This window comes from Oncorhynchus keta, chromosome 35 (genome assembly GCF_023373465.1).
Source record: "Oncorhynchus keta strain PuntledgeMale-10-30-2019 chromosome 35, Oket_V2, whole genome shotgun sequence".
Lineage (NCBI taxonomy): Eukaryota > Metazoa > Chordata > Actinopteri > Salmoniformes > Salmonidae > Oncorhynchus > Oncorhynchus keta.
In genome coordinates this window covers 66,860,871-66,873,861 of record NC_068455.1, presented here as the reverse complement: position 1 = coordinate 66,873,861, position 12,991 = coordinate 66,860,871, and the positions used below count along the sequence as shown (strand labels likewise).

At 44.7% G+C, this 12,991-nt stretch overlaps 1 protein-coding gene across 2 annotated transcripts; it reads right to left on the bottom strand.

Annotated features, from left to right (window-relative positions):
* Window positions 1-220: 220 nt before the first annotated feature.
* On the bottom strand, window positions 221-12,983 carry LOC118368881 (negative elongation factor A-like). Of its 2 annotated transcripts, none has more exons than XM_035753342.2 (11): window positions 12,774-12,983; window positions 8,184-8,355; window positions 7,516-7,677; window positions 6,826-6,915; window positions 4,165-4,292; window positions 3,976-4,045; window positions 3,682-3,770; window positions 3,471-3,582; window positions 2,982-3,289; window positions 2,718-2,817; window positions 221-786 (listed from the first exon to the last, which is right to left on the bottom strand). In XM_035753342.2, the coding sequence occupies exons 1-11, from the start codon at window positions 12,981-12,983 to the stop codon at window positions 602-604; spliced, it is 1,626 nt and encodes a 541-aa protein (XP_035609235.1). In that variant the 3' UTR covers window positions 221-601. The 2 variants fall into 2 exon arrangements, with proteins under 2 accessions (XP_035609235.1, XP_035609236.1); XM_035753343.2 differs by lacking the exon at window positions 12,774-12,983 and adding an exon at window positions 12,469-12,703.
* Window positions 12,984-12,991: the final 8 nt, after the last annotated feature.

The window sequence follows — 12,991 nt, the reverse complement described above, 5'->3', positions numbered from 1 at the left end:
AGGATGGAAAAACGGCATTCTCCAGAATGTTCCAAATCAGAACCCGACAGCGCAAAGGAAACAGCAGATCATCCCATCGGTCACATTTTTCTGATGCGTTCAGGCTCTTTTCTTTGTTCTTTTCAAATCATTCTTTGACAGAAAGTAGGAAGCTGCTAACTTAATTACCTTCTCACAATGAAAAACAGAGTTGTAATAACGACTTTCTCTTGACATAATGTGGCATGCTTGTACCTTTAATAGTAAAGCAAGTGTTAACAGTTGTCTTATCAAAATAAGGTACAACTTTGTACCCCTCCCCTTAACAAACATTCAGGAATCTGAGGGGACATATAAACAAAACAGAGAAACAAACCAATGTGGGGAAAGTCTTGAGGATACCCCTGCCTGTCAATGCAGGAGCCATACCCCCCTTAACCTGTACCCCCTATCCCTCCCACGCAATCCTCCCTAGCCCCTCACGCACTGAATTTGGCCCATGTGTATGCACAAGTGTGTGTGTGTGACAAGTCCCTGTCTACCAGAGGAGGATTTGGTCTGTGTGTTGATGCATGCATGTATGCATGTATGTTTAGTCCCGACAGGCAGGCCAGCAGCCACCTCAGGAGGCATTGGTGATTGGTTTGTACTTCTTGAGGCGGGTCCACTGTCCTGTGGAGTAGTTCATCTCAAACACTGTGTCCACCAGCATGGTGGTGCTGCCCGTGCCATCTGCCTTAGGCAGGATCTCTGTGTGTTCACTCAGCTTTATCTGGATAATGTCCCCCTGCTCCGGACACGGGTTCTCTGGAGAAAGAGGGGATAGATCAGTTAGAGATTCAAGAGCAGTGGTCGCCAACCGGTCGATTGCGATCGAGGCATCTTCGAGGAATTCCTAGTCGATCACCAAATATTTCTGTAGAAAAGCCAATGAACGATAAAGGCTTGCGCTTGTGATGAGCTGTTGCTGGTAGGTGCACTTGATTCAAAAATCCTGCTCACCGTGTAAGCAAAGTGTTCCCATGAGACAAACTCCACTGGTGGACCGGCAAATATGTGACTAAATCGAGTGCACCTACTGCGCTGCCCAATCGGATAGCTCAAATCACCGTGGCTACAGAGCTTCCATGACCCTGGCCACAGCAAAGTTTAATAGGCTACTAGCCAACATCAGATTAAATAACTTTTAAAACCACGACCACAGAGAGACTGTCAACGAATACAGCAAAGAGCTGCTGTTTTCATGACTGCGTTCATGGTTAAGTTTATATTCAGCAATGTCACTGTTTTTATTCAACACTTATAAAATGCACCTCTCCGTACTTCCGTTTGGGCTGCAGCTGCAATGAATGAGTAGCCAAGAATCGTTAGCTCAGCTTTTTATTAATTTTAGCAGCTCGTACTGTCGATTTTAATAAAGGAATATTTAACTTTCTCTGGTCATAGTAACAACATGAATTTGTGCATGAGGCAGATGCAATGAGACTTGAGTTTCGCCATCAGGTGGAAGACTGTGTCCCCTCTCTCTGGTCACTCTCACCGGAGGAAAGGCAGGAGAGAGCAGGGACCATTAGAGGCGGTTGGGAAAAATTATTTTGAATGGTCATCCAACTCGGAATTCCAAGTCAGAAACTCAGGCATCTTTCTAGAGCTCTGACTTTTCGACCTGAAGACCACTGACGTCGTGATTTGACCTCGTTGACTATCAGATGCAGGTACCATCAGTCCAGTAAAATAAAAAAGCAAATTATTTTATTTCATGCTCAGCAGTGCCTCAAGTGCTAAACCAACTGATCCATTATGTTATCAAACTCGAGATTTGAAATATAATATGGTCGGATTATTAACAATATTGGCAGGCCAATCATATAGCCAATATGCTGTGATAATGTGTTAGGGCCAACTGCCCAAACCTCATTCCTACAAAACTGTTTGCGTGAGGTTAATGTAAAATAAATAAATAATATCTCAGCTTGCTTTTTGACTGCGAAAGTGATCTTGACTCAAAGGTTGGTGACCACTGTTCTAGAGTGTTATGATAGAAGGGTTCTCTGGAGGAGGGGATAGATCAGTTAGATGTTCTAGAGTGTTATGGTAGAAGGGTTCTCTGGAGGAGGGGATAGATCAGTTAGATGTTCTAGAGTGTTATAGTAGAAGGGTTCTCTGGAGGAGGAGGGGATAGATCAGTTAGATGTTCTAGAGTGTTATGGTAGAAGGGTTCTCTGGAGGAGGAGGGGATAGATCAGTTAGATGTTCTAGAGTGTTATGGCAGAAGGGTTCTCTGGAGGAGGAGGGGATAGATCAGTTAGATGTTCTAGAGTGTTATGGTAGAAGGGTTCTCTGGAGGGGATAGCTCAGTTAGATGTTCTAGAGTGTTATGGTCGAAGGGTTCTCCGGAGGAGGGGATAAATCAGTTAGATGTTCTAGAGTGTTATGGTAGAAGGGTTCCCTGGAGGAGGGGATAGATCAGTTAGAGATGTGTGCTGATATGGTAGAAGTCAGACATTTTCAACTAGTAGTGAGGGTAAGAGTGTTGGAAGGTGTGTTTGTGTACACATGACTAAATAGCCAGTTAGGCTTAGATTCGACCCCCACCAGAGGGCTTGCACATATCCACATCCCAGTCGAACACATTACTAAAACATTGGACATACTCCAGGGAATATTCATAATCCATTGCAAAAAGCTATTACTTTTTACTAAAATGAGGGAGTATTTTGCAGAAAGCAGTACAGTACCTCTGGATCCAGCCATGAAGCCCAGGATGAGTGCTTTCTCTGGTCTGGTAACCTTGTTGGCCGTCTTGAACATTTCTTGAGCAGCATACATCTGGTCTCTCTGAGGTTACACACACAGCGGCGCAGAGGTTACACACACAGCGGCATAGTAGTCTCACATCGTAAGTAGTCCAGATTAGAACGCTCACCCAATATAATGCCTAATTCTAAGTAGAATACTAGTGTGGATATTGGAAGTCCCAATGATGCCTTGAGCCAACTCACCGTGAGCGAGAGGTTCTTCTTGGGCTGGGGCTGCTGGGGCGTGGGCGTTGGGGGCTGTGTGGTGGGGGTCTCGGGCTGCGTGGCGGTGGCGGCGGCCGGGGGGCCGTTGCTGCTGGCAGGGGTGCTGGCTGGCGTGCTGGGCGAGGCGGGGGCGGTGGGGCTGGTGGCAGTGTTGCTGGCGTTATACATGGGCGTCCTCTGTTTGAACTGGCCCGGGAGGGTGGTGGTGGCGGCAGCGCCGGGCGTGGCTGACTCCTCAGGCTGGCGACCCGACTGCAGGGCATCACGTCCCAAACCACCTGCGTTCGCTAGAATGAAGACCCAGTTATCGACATGAAACAATCTGAGAAGATTGGATAGGAGTAACTACAGAAAATGTGTCTGGAGTACAAGGAGTGGAATGTTAGCACAAACCGACTGATACCCAGGCTAGCCAAATGGAGGGTTACCCTGAGATCTGAGTAACAGCTCTGTAGGCGTCTCTCTCACCTGGCTGTGTCTCTGAACTGGGAATGTAGGAGGAGGAGGGGACCATACTGGGGGTAGACGGCAGGTAGCTCGTAGACGGCAGAGCACTCTCGTTGTTCAACGCACCCAGTTTCTGAAACACAGGAGAACTGGGTCAATACCTCTGTATAAGTTGCATTACATTGTGTGAGTTAGAGAGTGTGTGTGAATGACGCCGAGTGAGTGTTCCTACCTGTGTAGATACCAGTCCAGCAGCATAGTCTGGTGTAGCGTTCTCCACCACAGCCTCCTCTTTAGCAGCTTTCTCCCCAGCCTCTGTTTCTGTACACACAGAGACAGGGCCATAAGTGGCTTAAGTGAAGACATTCAACTTTTCTAAACAATTTCAACTTCTCTTGTCCTGAATGTTGAAGCAAATACCACTAGCACATAATCATTAATAAGAGTCAGTGAGTCTGAAGGATGGTGAGCAACAGTGAAGACTGCTTGCTAGAGAGGGGTAGATGGGAATAGAAAAGGCAGTTACCCAAAGTCTTTCTTCTCCTCTTTGCCTCTCTACCAGCTCCCACCATATCCAGCTCTGAGATGTCTAACAACTGGGGAACAGAGAATAATGTGCATCAGCTTCTCTTGACACATTTGCACACACACTATGTAGGGAATAGGGTGCCATTTGGGATACAGCCCATGCCACTTGTTAAGCCCCCTTAGTCACCTTGACCCCCCTCTCCTTGCGCAGGGGTGTCCGTGCTGGGGCGATGGGTGTGCGGTTGCTGGGGGGGCTGAACATGCTGGGGGTGGTGGGGCTGCGGAACGGGGCTTTGGGGATCCCCTTCAGGGGTGCTGGAAGGAAGGGTAGAAAACATGATAACATGATCTCAGCAACCACTCAGATACCAGTGGGTATTAGTCAGGTTTTCCGTTATGAAAATGTGGCGCCGGACATTTGACTGGCAGCATTTACATTGACCGGACATTTGAGAAATTTACCAGACTGCATTGGGTGTGTAACCCGATTAGGGCGTCCACCCACAGTGCTCAAAATGACAGAAAATCACATTTAGAGTATGGTAGTTCATCTGAACCGAACATGCAACTCAAGGATGCAATTTGAAGATGCTCGAATAACTGTCCACATTTACTTTTCCTCAGCCAACAAGACGAGTAACGAACAGCAAAATCACAAGTGTATGTCAATCTCCCATAGTAGAAAAGTTGACCTACTCCATTTGTCAGCTTGTCGTTCTGTGTGACAAAGAAATGTCCTATTCCAAAACAGACACTGGGGCAGTTGTGGGGCGATGGAGCCCAAATTCATACAACCAGTAGGCCTAAGATACTTTTAAAAAACCTGCTAAAAAGCAATGAATCTGACACGACAGATCAGAACGTTTAGCTTAAGTTGATTAACTATAATTTCTTCACATTATAAAGTGCAGCGATGCACAGATACAGATTGTTTAATAGTCACATGTACAGGGTTGCAAGTGTGATGCAGGACTAAGTGAAATAAAATTATGCAAAAAAAACAAATAGCACTATATACACATAACTGTAGCAGTGATGAATAAAAACATATTGGGGTGGAGGCAGAATAAAGACCATAGGGAGAGCAACGTGACCATTGAGGGGGGTGTGGGGAACAAGTGAAATAAAAACGAAATATGTACAAAAATACATAATATACACATTAACAACTGCAACAGTTATGCACGCTATTGGGGTAAGGGGGAATGTCCATAGCAGGAGTAGCAGGGGTGGGGGAGCAGCAGGTAATGTAAGTGACCATTGACAGTGGGAAATGTCCATAGGGGGAGTAGTTGGGGGAAAATATCCATGTGGGAGTAGCAGTGGGGAGGCTGGAGCAGATAGCTGACTAGTGGTGGATATTCAGCAGCCTGATGGTCTGAGGGTAGAAACTATTATCCAGTCTGGCCACGTCTGAATGATTGAACAGGGCATGGTTTGGGTGGCTGGGGTCCCTGATGATCTTCTTGGCCTTCCTGTGACACCTGGTGCTTTCAGCTGCACGTATCGCCATCTAAAGAGTCCTGCGGTCCGCGGCAGTGGAGTTTCCGCACCAGGCGGTGACCCAGCCCGACAGTATGCTCTCGATGGTGCTACTGTTGAACACTGAGGGCCCTCGGGGACAGGCCGGATTTCTTCAGCATCCTGTTTAAGAGTCTGTTGTGCCTTTTTCACTACGGTGTCCCAGTGGTTAGACCATTTCTGCTTCTCTGAAATATGTACGCTGAAGAATTTGAAGTTATTGACTGTCTCCGCGACAGCCCCGTTGATGGTGATGGGGGCGTGTCCAGCCTGGTTCCTCCTGAAGTCCACAAATCAGCACCTTTGTTTTGCTAACATTTGAGGGAGAGGTTGTTTACCTGGCACCATGCCGTCAGAGTGTCTACCACCTCCCTGTAGGCTGCCTCGTTGTAGTTGGTAAATCAGGCCAACTACTGTCGTGTCGTCAGTGAACTTGATGGAATTGGAACTCTGAGACCACGCAGTCGTGGGTATACAGGTAATACAGGAGGGGACTGAGGACACACCCTTGTGGGGCCATGTTGAGAATCCGTGTAGATGAGGTGCCTACCTTCACAACCTGGGGGCAGCCAGTCAGGAATTCCGGAATCCAGTTGCACAAGGCAATTGGCTACACGCGAATGTTCATTCCATAATGCAATTAGTGGGAAAACACTGTCAAAAGCGCACTGCACACGCGCTGCTAATATGACCAGGATTCTACTTTTGGATACTGGACATTGAAGGAAACAAATAGAACATGAGAGAAATAGACTACTGGTTTCATTGGCATATGGAAGTCTTTATAAAATAATTGCCTCCATGTTTGGTCAGATTTTGGATACAGGATACTTTGAAGGTAAGACATGCCCTGTTATATACAGTTAAATGTTCAGGTTTCAAACAATTAAAGGATAGGGTTTTTTTTCTCGCAACAGAACAGAATAGAACATTGCAAATATAACAATTGAATGTGTACAACATCTAAAAGACCTTGCATCACAATACTGAGAGCTTTTACATTTCTAAAATGAGGTATTTTGGTGTTTTTGGAGCATGTGTTTCCTGGGGTCCCCATACTACACAACGAGGAAGCAATTTGCTGTAGCTATGTGGAATCGTTGCCATCAAAAGGTTTTTTTTAACACACAATTACATTTAGAATTGTTCCACAATGATTGTGCTAATAAAAGCATGTTTCACTCCAGCAGCAACAAATGACTTGATTGAGGCGCTGTAGCAGCATCTCTTGCGCTATTCATTTCAATTACAGGCTAAACCCTGGTATAAATGGTGTAAGTGCTCATAGCCTTAGTCTTGGCAACAACAAGAAGTGTGTCAAACTCACTGGTGGTGTCCATCTTCTTGACCAGGCCTCTTCCTTTGGCGTGGAAAGGAACTCCCGCTGTCTTCTTCAGCTGTTGAGCCGTCTCTGTGGCTGAAAACACAACAACAATGAGCCAATCAGTGAACATTGTAGCATAACATTTAGCAACAGAAAACATTTAAAAAATAAAATAAAATTTTCAAATGGACCAATTCCAGTAGGTCCTTCCTCGTTTCATCCTGTTGGCTTCCGTTAGGCTCCTAGTGAATACACCCATGGGTGCTGTTCATTAGGCACCTGACAGAAGAAAACTGACAAACAGGGAGGGACTACATTAACTTGTCCAATAAGAAACGCTCATGTTTGTTTTCCAGCGAGTGCCGCAATTAACATGAGTCATGACCATTCATCAATGTGACAAAAAGACCATTCAACTTTCTGTAAAATTAGCACAAAGAAGAGGAGACCTGAAACACGGGGAGGCATTTCAACAGTCTAAAGTGACTTCCTTTTCTCATCTGCTTTCCTTCATCTGCACTAATAACAGTAAATGGACAGGAGGGGGACCTGATCCCAGATCAGCACTACTAATCTGAGACGTTCGATACATTTGTCCCCAGATGAAGATGCGGAGATTGAGGTGAAGAGACGAGGTGGCCATTTTAGACTCTTGTCATGTACACTTGGATGGAGTGAAGTGTGTTATCTTACATTTCTGCAGCAGCTCTGCCCTGAGCGTGGCACTCTTGGGCTTCCTCTTCAGCTGGAAGTGTTTGACGGGGGGCGTGAGTGGGCCCACCAGCGTGGTCAGGGCGCTCTTGTTCAGGTACTGGCACTCCAGAGGGAGCATGGCTGACGCCTCACACTCACTCACTGCAGGGAGGAGAGCAATCAAAAACATTTATTTTCTTGTTTATTACATCTCTAAATGGATGTTGAAAGCTTAATTAAGCCCTTTTTACATCAGCAGCAGACAGTGTTTTTACAGTAACTCGACCTAGACCCCAAAGGGCAAGTGAAAGCTGTTAGTATACATGCCTGTCTGCATCATGCTATAACCAACCAGTACCTCTACATACATGTGCACAGGTGATAAATAAAAAGTGCATAATGACAAGTAGTCTAGAGCTCAGCAATTCACCGCTCATGTACTGAATACAAAACGATTCTCCACTCTGATAGACGGCCAATCAACAGGTGATTGTAGAGCAGCACCAACATGCTGGAAAATTTATCCTATTTGAAATGGGCACAAAAAAAAAACATTTTCCTAAATCATTCATTCCAGTGACAACGCTAGAACCATGAACCTCAATGACTCCTGCTGTTCTCATTTTCCCCCTTGACTAGTGACTCCTGACATATGGTAGTGTACCCACCTTTCTCCCGGAGCTCCCCCAGGATGTCCTGTACATTGGGGTTCTGCTCCTCCAGGTCCAGGTTGAGGGAGCCCGTCTCAGGGAAGGACTTTAGGATGTCTGCCACCATCAGTACCCAGGGCTCAGAGTCCACCGTGGCCAGCTGGATGATCTCAGACAGGGCCTCCTTCATCTGCACAGATAGGGTCAGGGAGGTTGTGGAAGTGTGGAGGGCAAGATTCAAAAACTATTGTCCAATCTTGTGGAATGGTAATGTGTTTTTAGGCTTTACATGCATGGCTCACAGTAGGCATTAAGCAGTTTATACAAATGGTATAAAACAAGGTATGGAAATAAACTGAACCTAGAATCTCCATGGGGCAGAGTGTGTAGGGGCAGAGGGTGGATATGGAGGTTAGAGCAGGGAACGGAATTCGAATATATATCTATATATATATAACACCAGGTCACTCGCCAAATACACCACCAGTTGAGGCTCCTCAGAGGAGGATAGAGGACCATCCTCCTCAGTGAATTGTATTTCATACAATTTAAACGTTCCAAAAGTTAAACATTTTTGATAACTACACTAAATATGTTCACGTCACCAAATAATTTATTAAAACACACTGTTTCGCAATAAAGTCTACAGCAGCCTCAACAGCACTCTATAGGGTAGCACCATGGTGTAGCCAGAGGACATCTAGCTTCTGTCGTCTTCTGAGTACATTGACTTCAATACAAAACCTAGGAGGCTCATGGTTCTCACCCCACTCCATAAACCTACACAGTAATTATGACAACTTCCGGAGAACATCCGCCAACCTATCAGAACTCTTGCAGCATGAACGGACATGTCCACCAAATCAAAGGATCAGAGAATGAATCTAGTACTGCAAGCATAAGCTACAACTAGCTAGCAGTTTAGTGCATAACATGTGGTGAGTAGTTGACTCAGAGAGGAAAAAGACAATAGATGAACACTTTTGAACAAATTCATAAAATAAAAAATAAAAAAATAACTTAGCTAGCAAAAGCAGCTAGCTAGTTTAGCCTACTCAAACAGATGGATGCTATGACTGTCCAACACAGCACAGGAACTGGTACATTTTTGGTTTTACTCATTTATTGCCACCGGGGCCAGCTGGTGTAAGCGCTAAACTGCTTACTGACTATACACTAACTTTACTGCATGATTGAAGTAGGTTTACTAATGCTTTAGTTCTGTTAGCTATGCTGACTATGGTTACTTTAGCTAATATTTTAATGTTTTTATTTTACCTTTATGTAACTAGGCAAGTCAGTTAAGAACCAATTCTTATTTTCAATGACGGCCTAGGAACAGTGGGTTAACTGCCTGTTCAGGGGCAGAACGACAGATTTGTACCTTGTCAGCTCGGGGGTTTGAACTTGCAACCTTCCGGTTACTGGTCTAACCACTAGGCTACCCTGCCGCCCCATAAGGTGACAACGATGTAGGCTATGTTTAGCGGTTATCATATGGTTTGGCTTGGAAGGTTTTTTCAGCTGGTCACATACAGCTGATGCATTGAAGTCCACAAACATAGGGAAAGGGTGAGAGGAGGCGAGCACATAGATGCCAGAAGGAATAGAATGTGGCTGCTATGAAAGTGAACTGGGTTTACACGTGATCAGGGGTGTATTCAATCCACCGATTCTGTTGAAAACGTTTCTTAAACGGAAGCAAACGGAACAAAACGGGGATAAACGTACCTGAATCTGTCCAATAGAAACTCTTGTTTGCACCTGTTGGACTAATGATTACACCCTATGTAAGCTAGATGCAAGCAAGAGTGTGCAAGGCAGTATTGAATGTGTCACTGTCTGTCCATGCTTCACTGTCTGTCACCTCATTTCTCTCGACCTATGTCCACCTACGTTGTAAACGTTCATTCATTGTCTAGGTTGTAGCGACCTCATGATGGGTATAGGGGAAAATGTTGTATCATGTAGTATCCTAAACCTATCAATTTGACATTGATCATGGTGAATGGAATATGAATGGCAGTCATCCAATATGCTGTAATAGAAATAAGACCGAACTAATAAAAAATAAAAATGTCATCATAAACGGCACCGACCGCCACTGTACTACTCCTGCCATATAGAGAGTGTACTGACTTTCTGTTTTCTAGCCTGATATGGTGGGCTGTCAATTGCCTTACAAGGCCATCATTGGGAGGCCCTTAAACCTAGGTTCCAAGCTCAGCAGGCTGCAGTGCAGGGGACTTCATGGCCTCCATCATAGATGGACAAGGCCAGGCGCATCATAGAGAACCCTGCACACAATCTGGTCCAATGTTTTGAGCTGCTGTCCTCCAGAAGGATATATAAGGTCCCACTGTTCAGCAAGAATAGGAGCAAGGCAAGTTTCATTACATCAGCCACCAGGCTGCTGAACAGTGGGACATAGGTCCAATATATGGTCGGATAGAAGGCTGCAGGGACTGTGAATGTGTGCGTTAAACTAAGAAAAAAGAAAAAAAAGCCAGCATTTAAACTGACAGCCCAATTCTGATATTTTATCCACTAACTGGTCTAATCAGATCAGCTCTGATAAAAATCTGATTAGTGGAAAAAAGTATCTTAATTGGGCTGCCTATGTAAACGCAGCCCTATTAACTTTCCAGTGTTTTTGTGTATTTGTATTCTGATCGCACAAAATGAATTTCCATGTAAATGAACAATAAGGTATATTCAATCGCACATAGAAGCTACAGCTTCTGTGGTGCAGAATGTCAACCAGAGCTGACTCCATTGGATGAAACTTAAGAGTGCAAAGAACTTTGGACTCATGTTAGAGATAATATATGACAGGAGATGCTGATTTTGTTATGGTCATAAAAAATGGAAGTGACAAGTCTAACTGTATAGCCTACATGTAGCTAATTCAATCGCTTACCGGTATTAATCACGGAAGTAGAATGGGTCAACAAAGCAATCTAGAGACATTTTATGGAATGCACCTGGTTTACAACACCGGTTGTAGACCAGTTGAGATTTATTTAACAAAGCTTAATAGAAAGTTTAACTGTCGATAGCCGATTTGAAATAGAGCAACAACTATTTCAAAGGCCATCTCCCACTAGTTTGGAATTGTGACCTAGCTAGCTGGTTACGCCCGCCAAAATGGCACTACCTGGCAGTCCAATCCAAAATTAAATCTAGAATTCGCAACAAAGCCTCCTTCACTCATGCTGCCAAACATACCCTCGTAAAACTGACTATCCTACCGATCCTTGACTTTGGCGATGTCATTTACAAAATAGCCTCCAACACTCTACTCAGCAAATTTGATGAAATCTATCACAGTACCAACCGTTTTGTCACCAAAGCCCCATATACTACCCACCACTGTGACCTGTGTGCTCTCGTTGGCTGGCCCTTGCTTCAAATTCGTCACCAAACCCACTGGATCCAGGTCATCTATAAGTCTTTGCTAGGTAAACCCCCGCCTTATCTCAGCTCACTGGTCACAATAGCAGCACCGACCAGTAGCATGCGCTCCAGCAGGTATATTTCACTGGTAATCCCCAAAACCAATTCCTCATTTGGCCGCCTTTCCTTCCAGTTCTCTGCTGCCAATGACTGGAACGAATTGCAAAAATCACTGAAGCTGGAAACTCATATCTGCCTCACTAACTTTAAGCATCAGCTGTCAGAACAGCTTACAGACCATTGCATCTGTACATAGCCCATCTGTCAATAGCCCACCCAACTAAATCATCCCAATATTGTTATTTATTTGCTCCTTTGCACCCCAGTGCACATTCATCTTCTGCACATCCATCACTCCAGTGTTTAATTGCTAAATTGTAATTATTTCGCCACTATGGCCCATTTATTGCCTTACCTCCCTAATCTTACCTCATTTGCACACACTGTATATAGACGTTTATATTGTGTTATTGACTGTAGGTTTGTTTATTCCATGTGTATCTCTGTGTTTGTGTCGCACTGCTTTGATTAGTCATGGCCAGGTCGCAGTTCTCAACTGGCCTACCTGGTTAAACAAAAGGTGAACTAAAATATATATATATTTTAAAAGCGAAACCACCTGACTGACAAAACTGACAAGTTCAGCATTTCAATGATTCTCAGACAAATCAGATTTCAAATACGACTACACTACAAACCGGTCCAATGTTACATTTTAGGTTAGCTAACTAACGTGGTGTTTATGAAAAGAAGGCATGTGCATTAGGTAAACAAAACAGAAAACATACGACTGGACAGAATTAGCCTAGCCGGGATAGTTAGCTACCTCCGGTCTGTAGACACTTACCTACACAGCTGACGTTAGCAGCTATCTAGCTAACCAAGGAAGCGATCGATGCGGACTGCTGGTTTAACTTGAGTAGAGAACACTATGTAATGATGTTGACTGTCTGCATCGCCATATCTGCGGCTAACTAGCTAAGTATACATTTGAAACAGCTTGTAAGCATAGTGTCCATTGACGTTACAACTATACTTCCCGCTCAGGAAACATCAGCTAGAAACTCGGTCAAGGCTGCCTGTTGCATAATCCCATTTAAACTAGCTACCTAGTGCTCAATCAGTCAAATCAACTCGCGTAACGTTACCCACCTCGTCAACAGTCCGCCTGGGAAGATGCAGCATCCCTAGCAAGAGTTTTAGCTTAACTGGAGGCGACAAACTCGAAAAACACAAGCGTATATTGTCGATAACTGAAACGGTGAGGAGTGAAGCAATACTTGAAGGCGCCCAAAGCTCGTCTGTTGATCCTAGTTTATTATGGAGCCACAGACCGGTGTCGCTGTCCTTCATCGACGCCATCTTGGAAA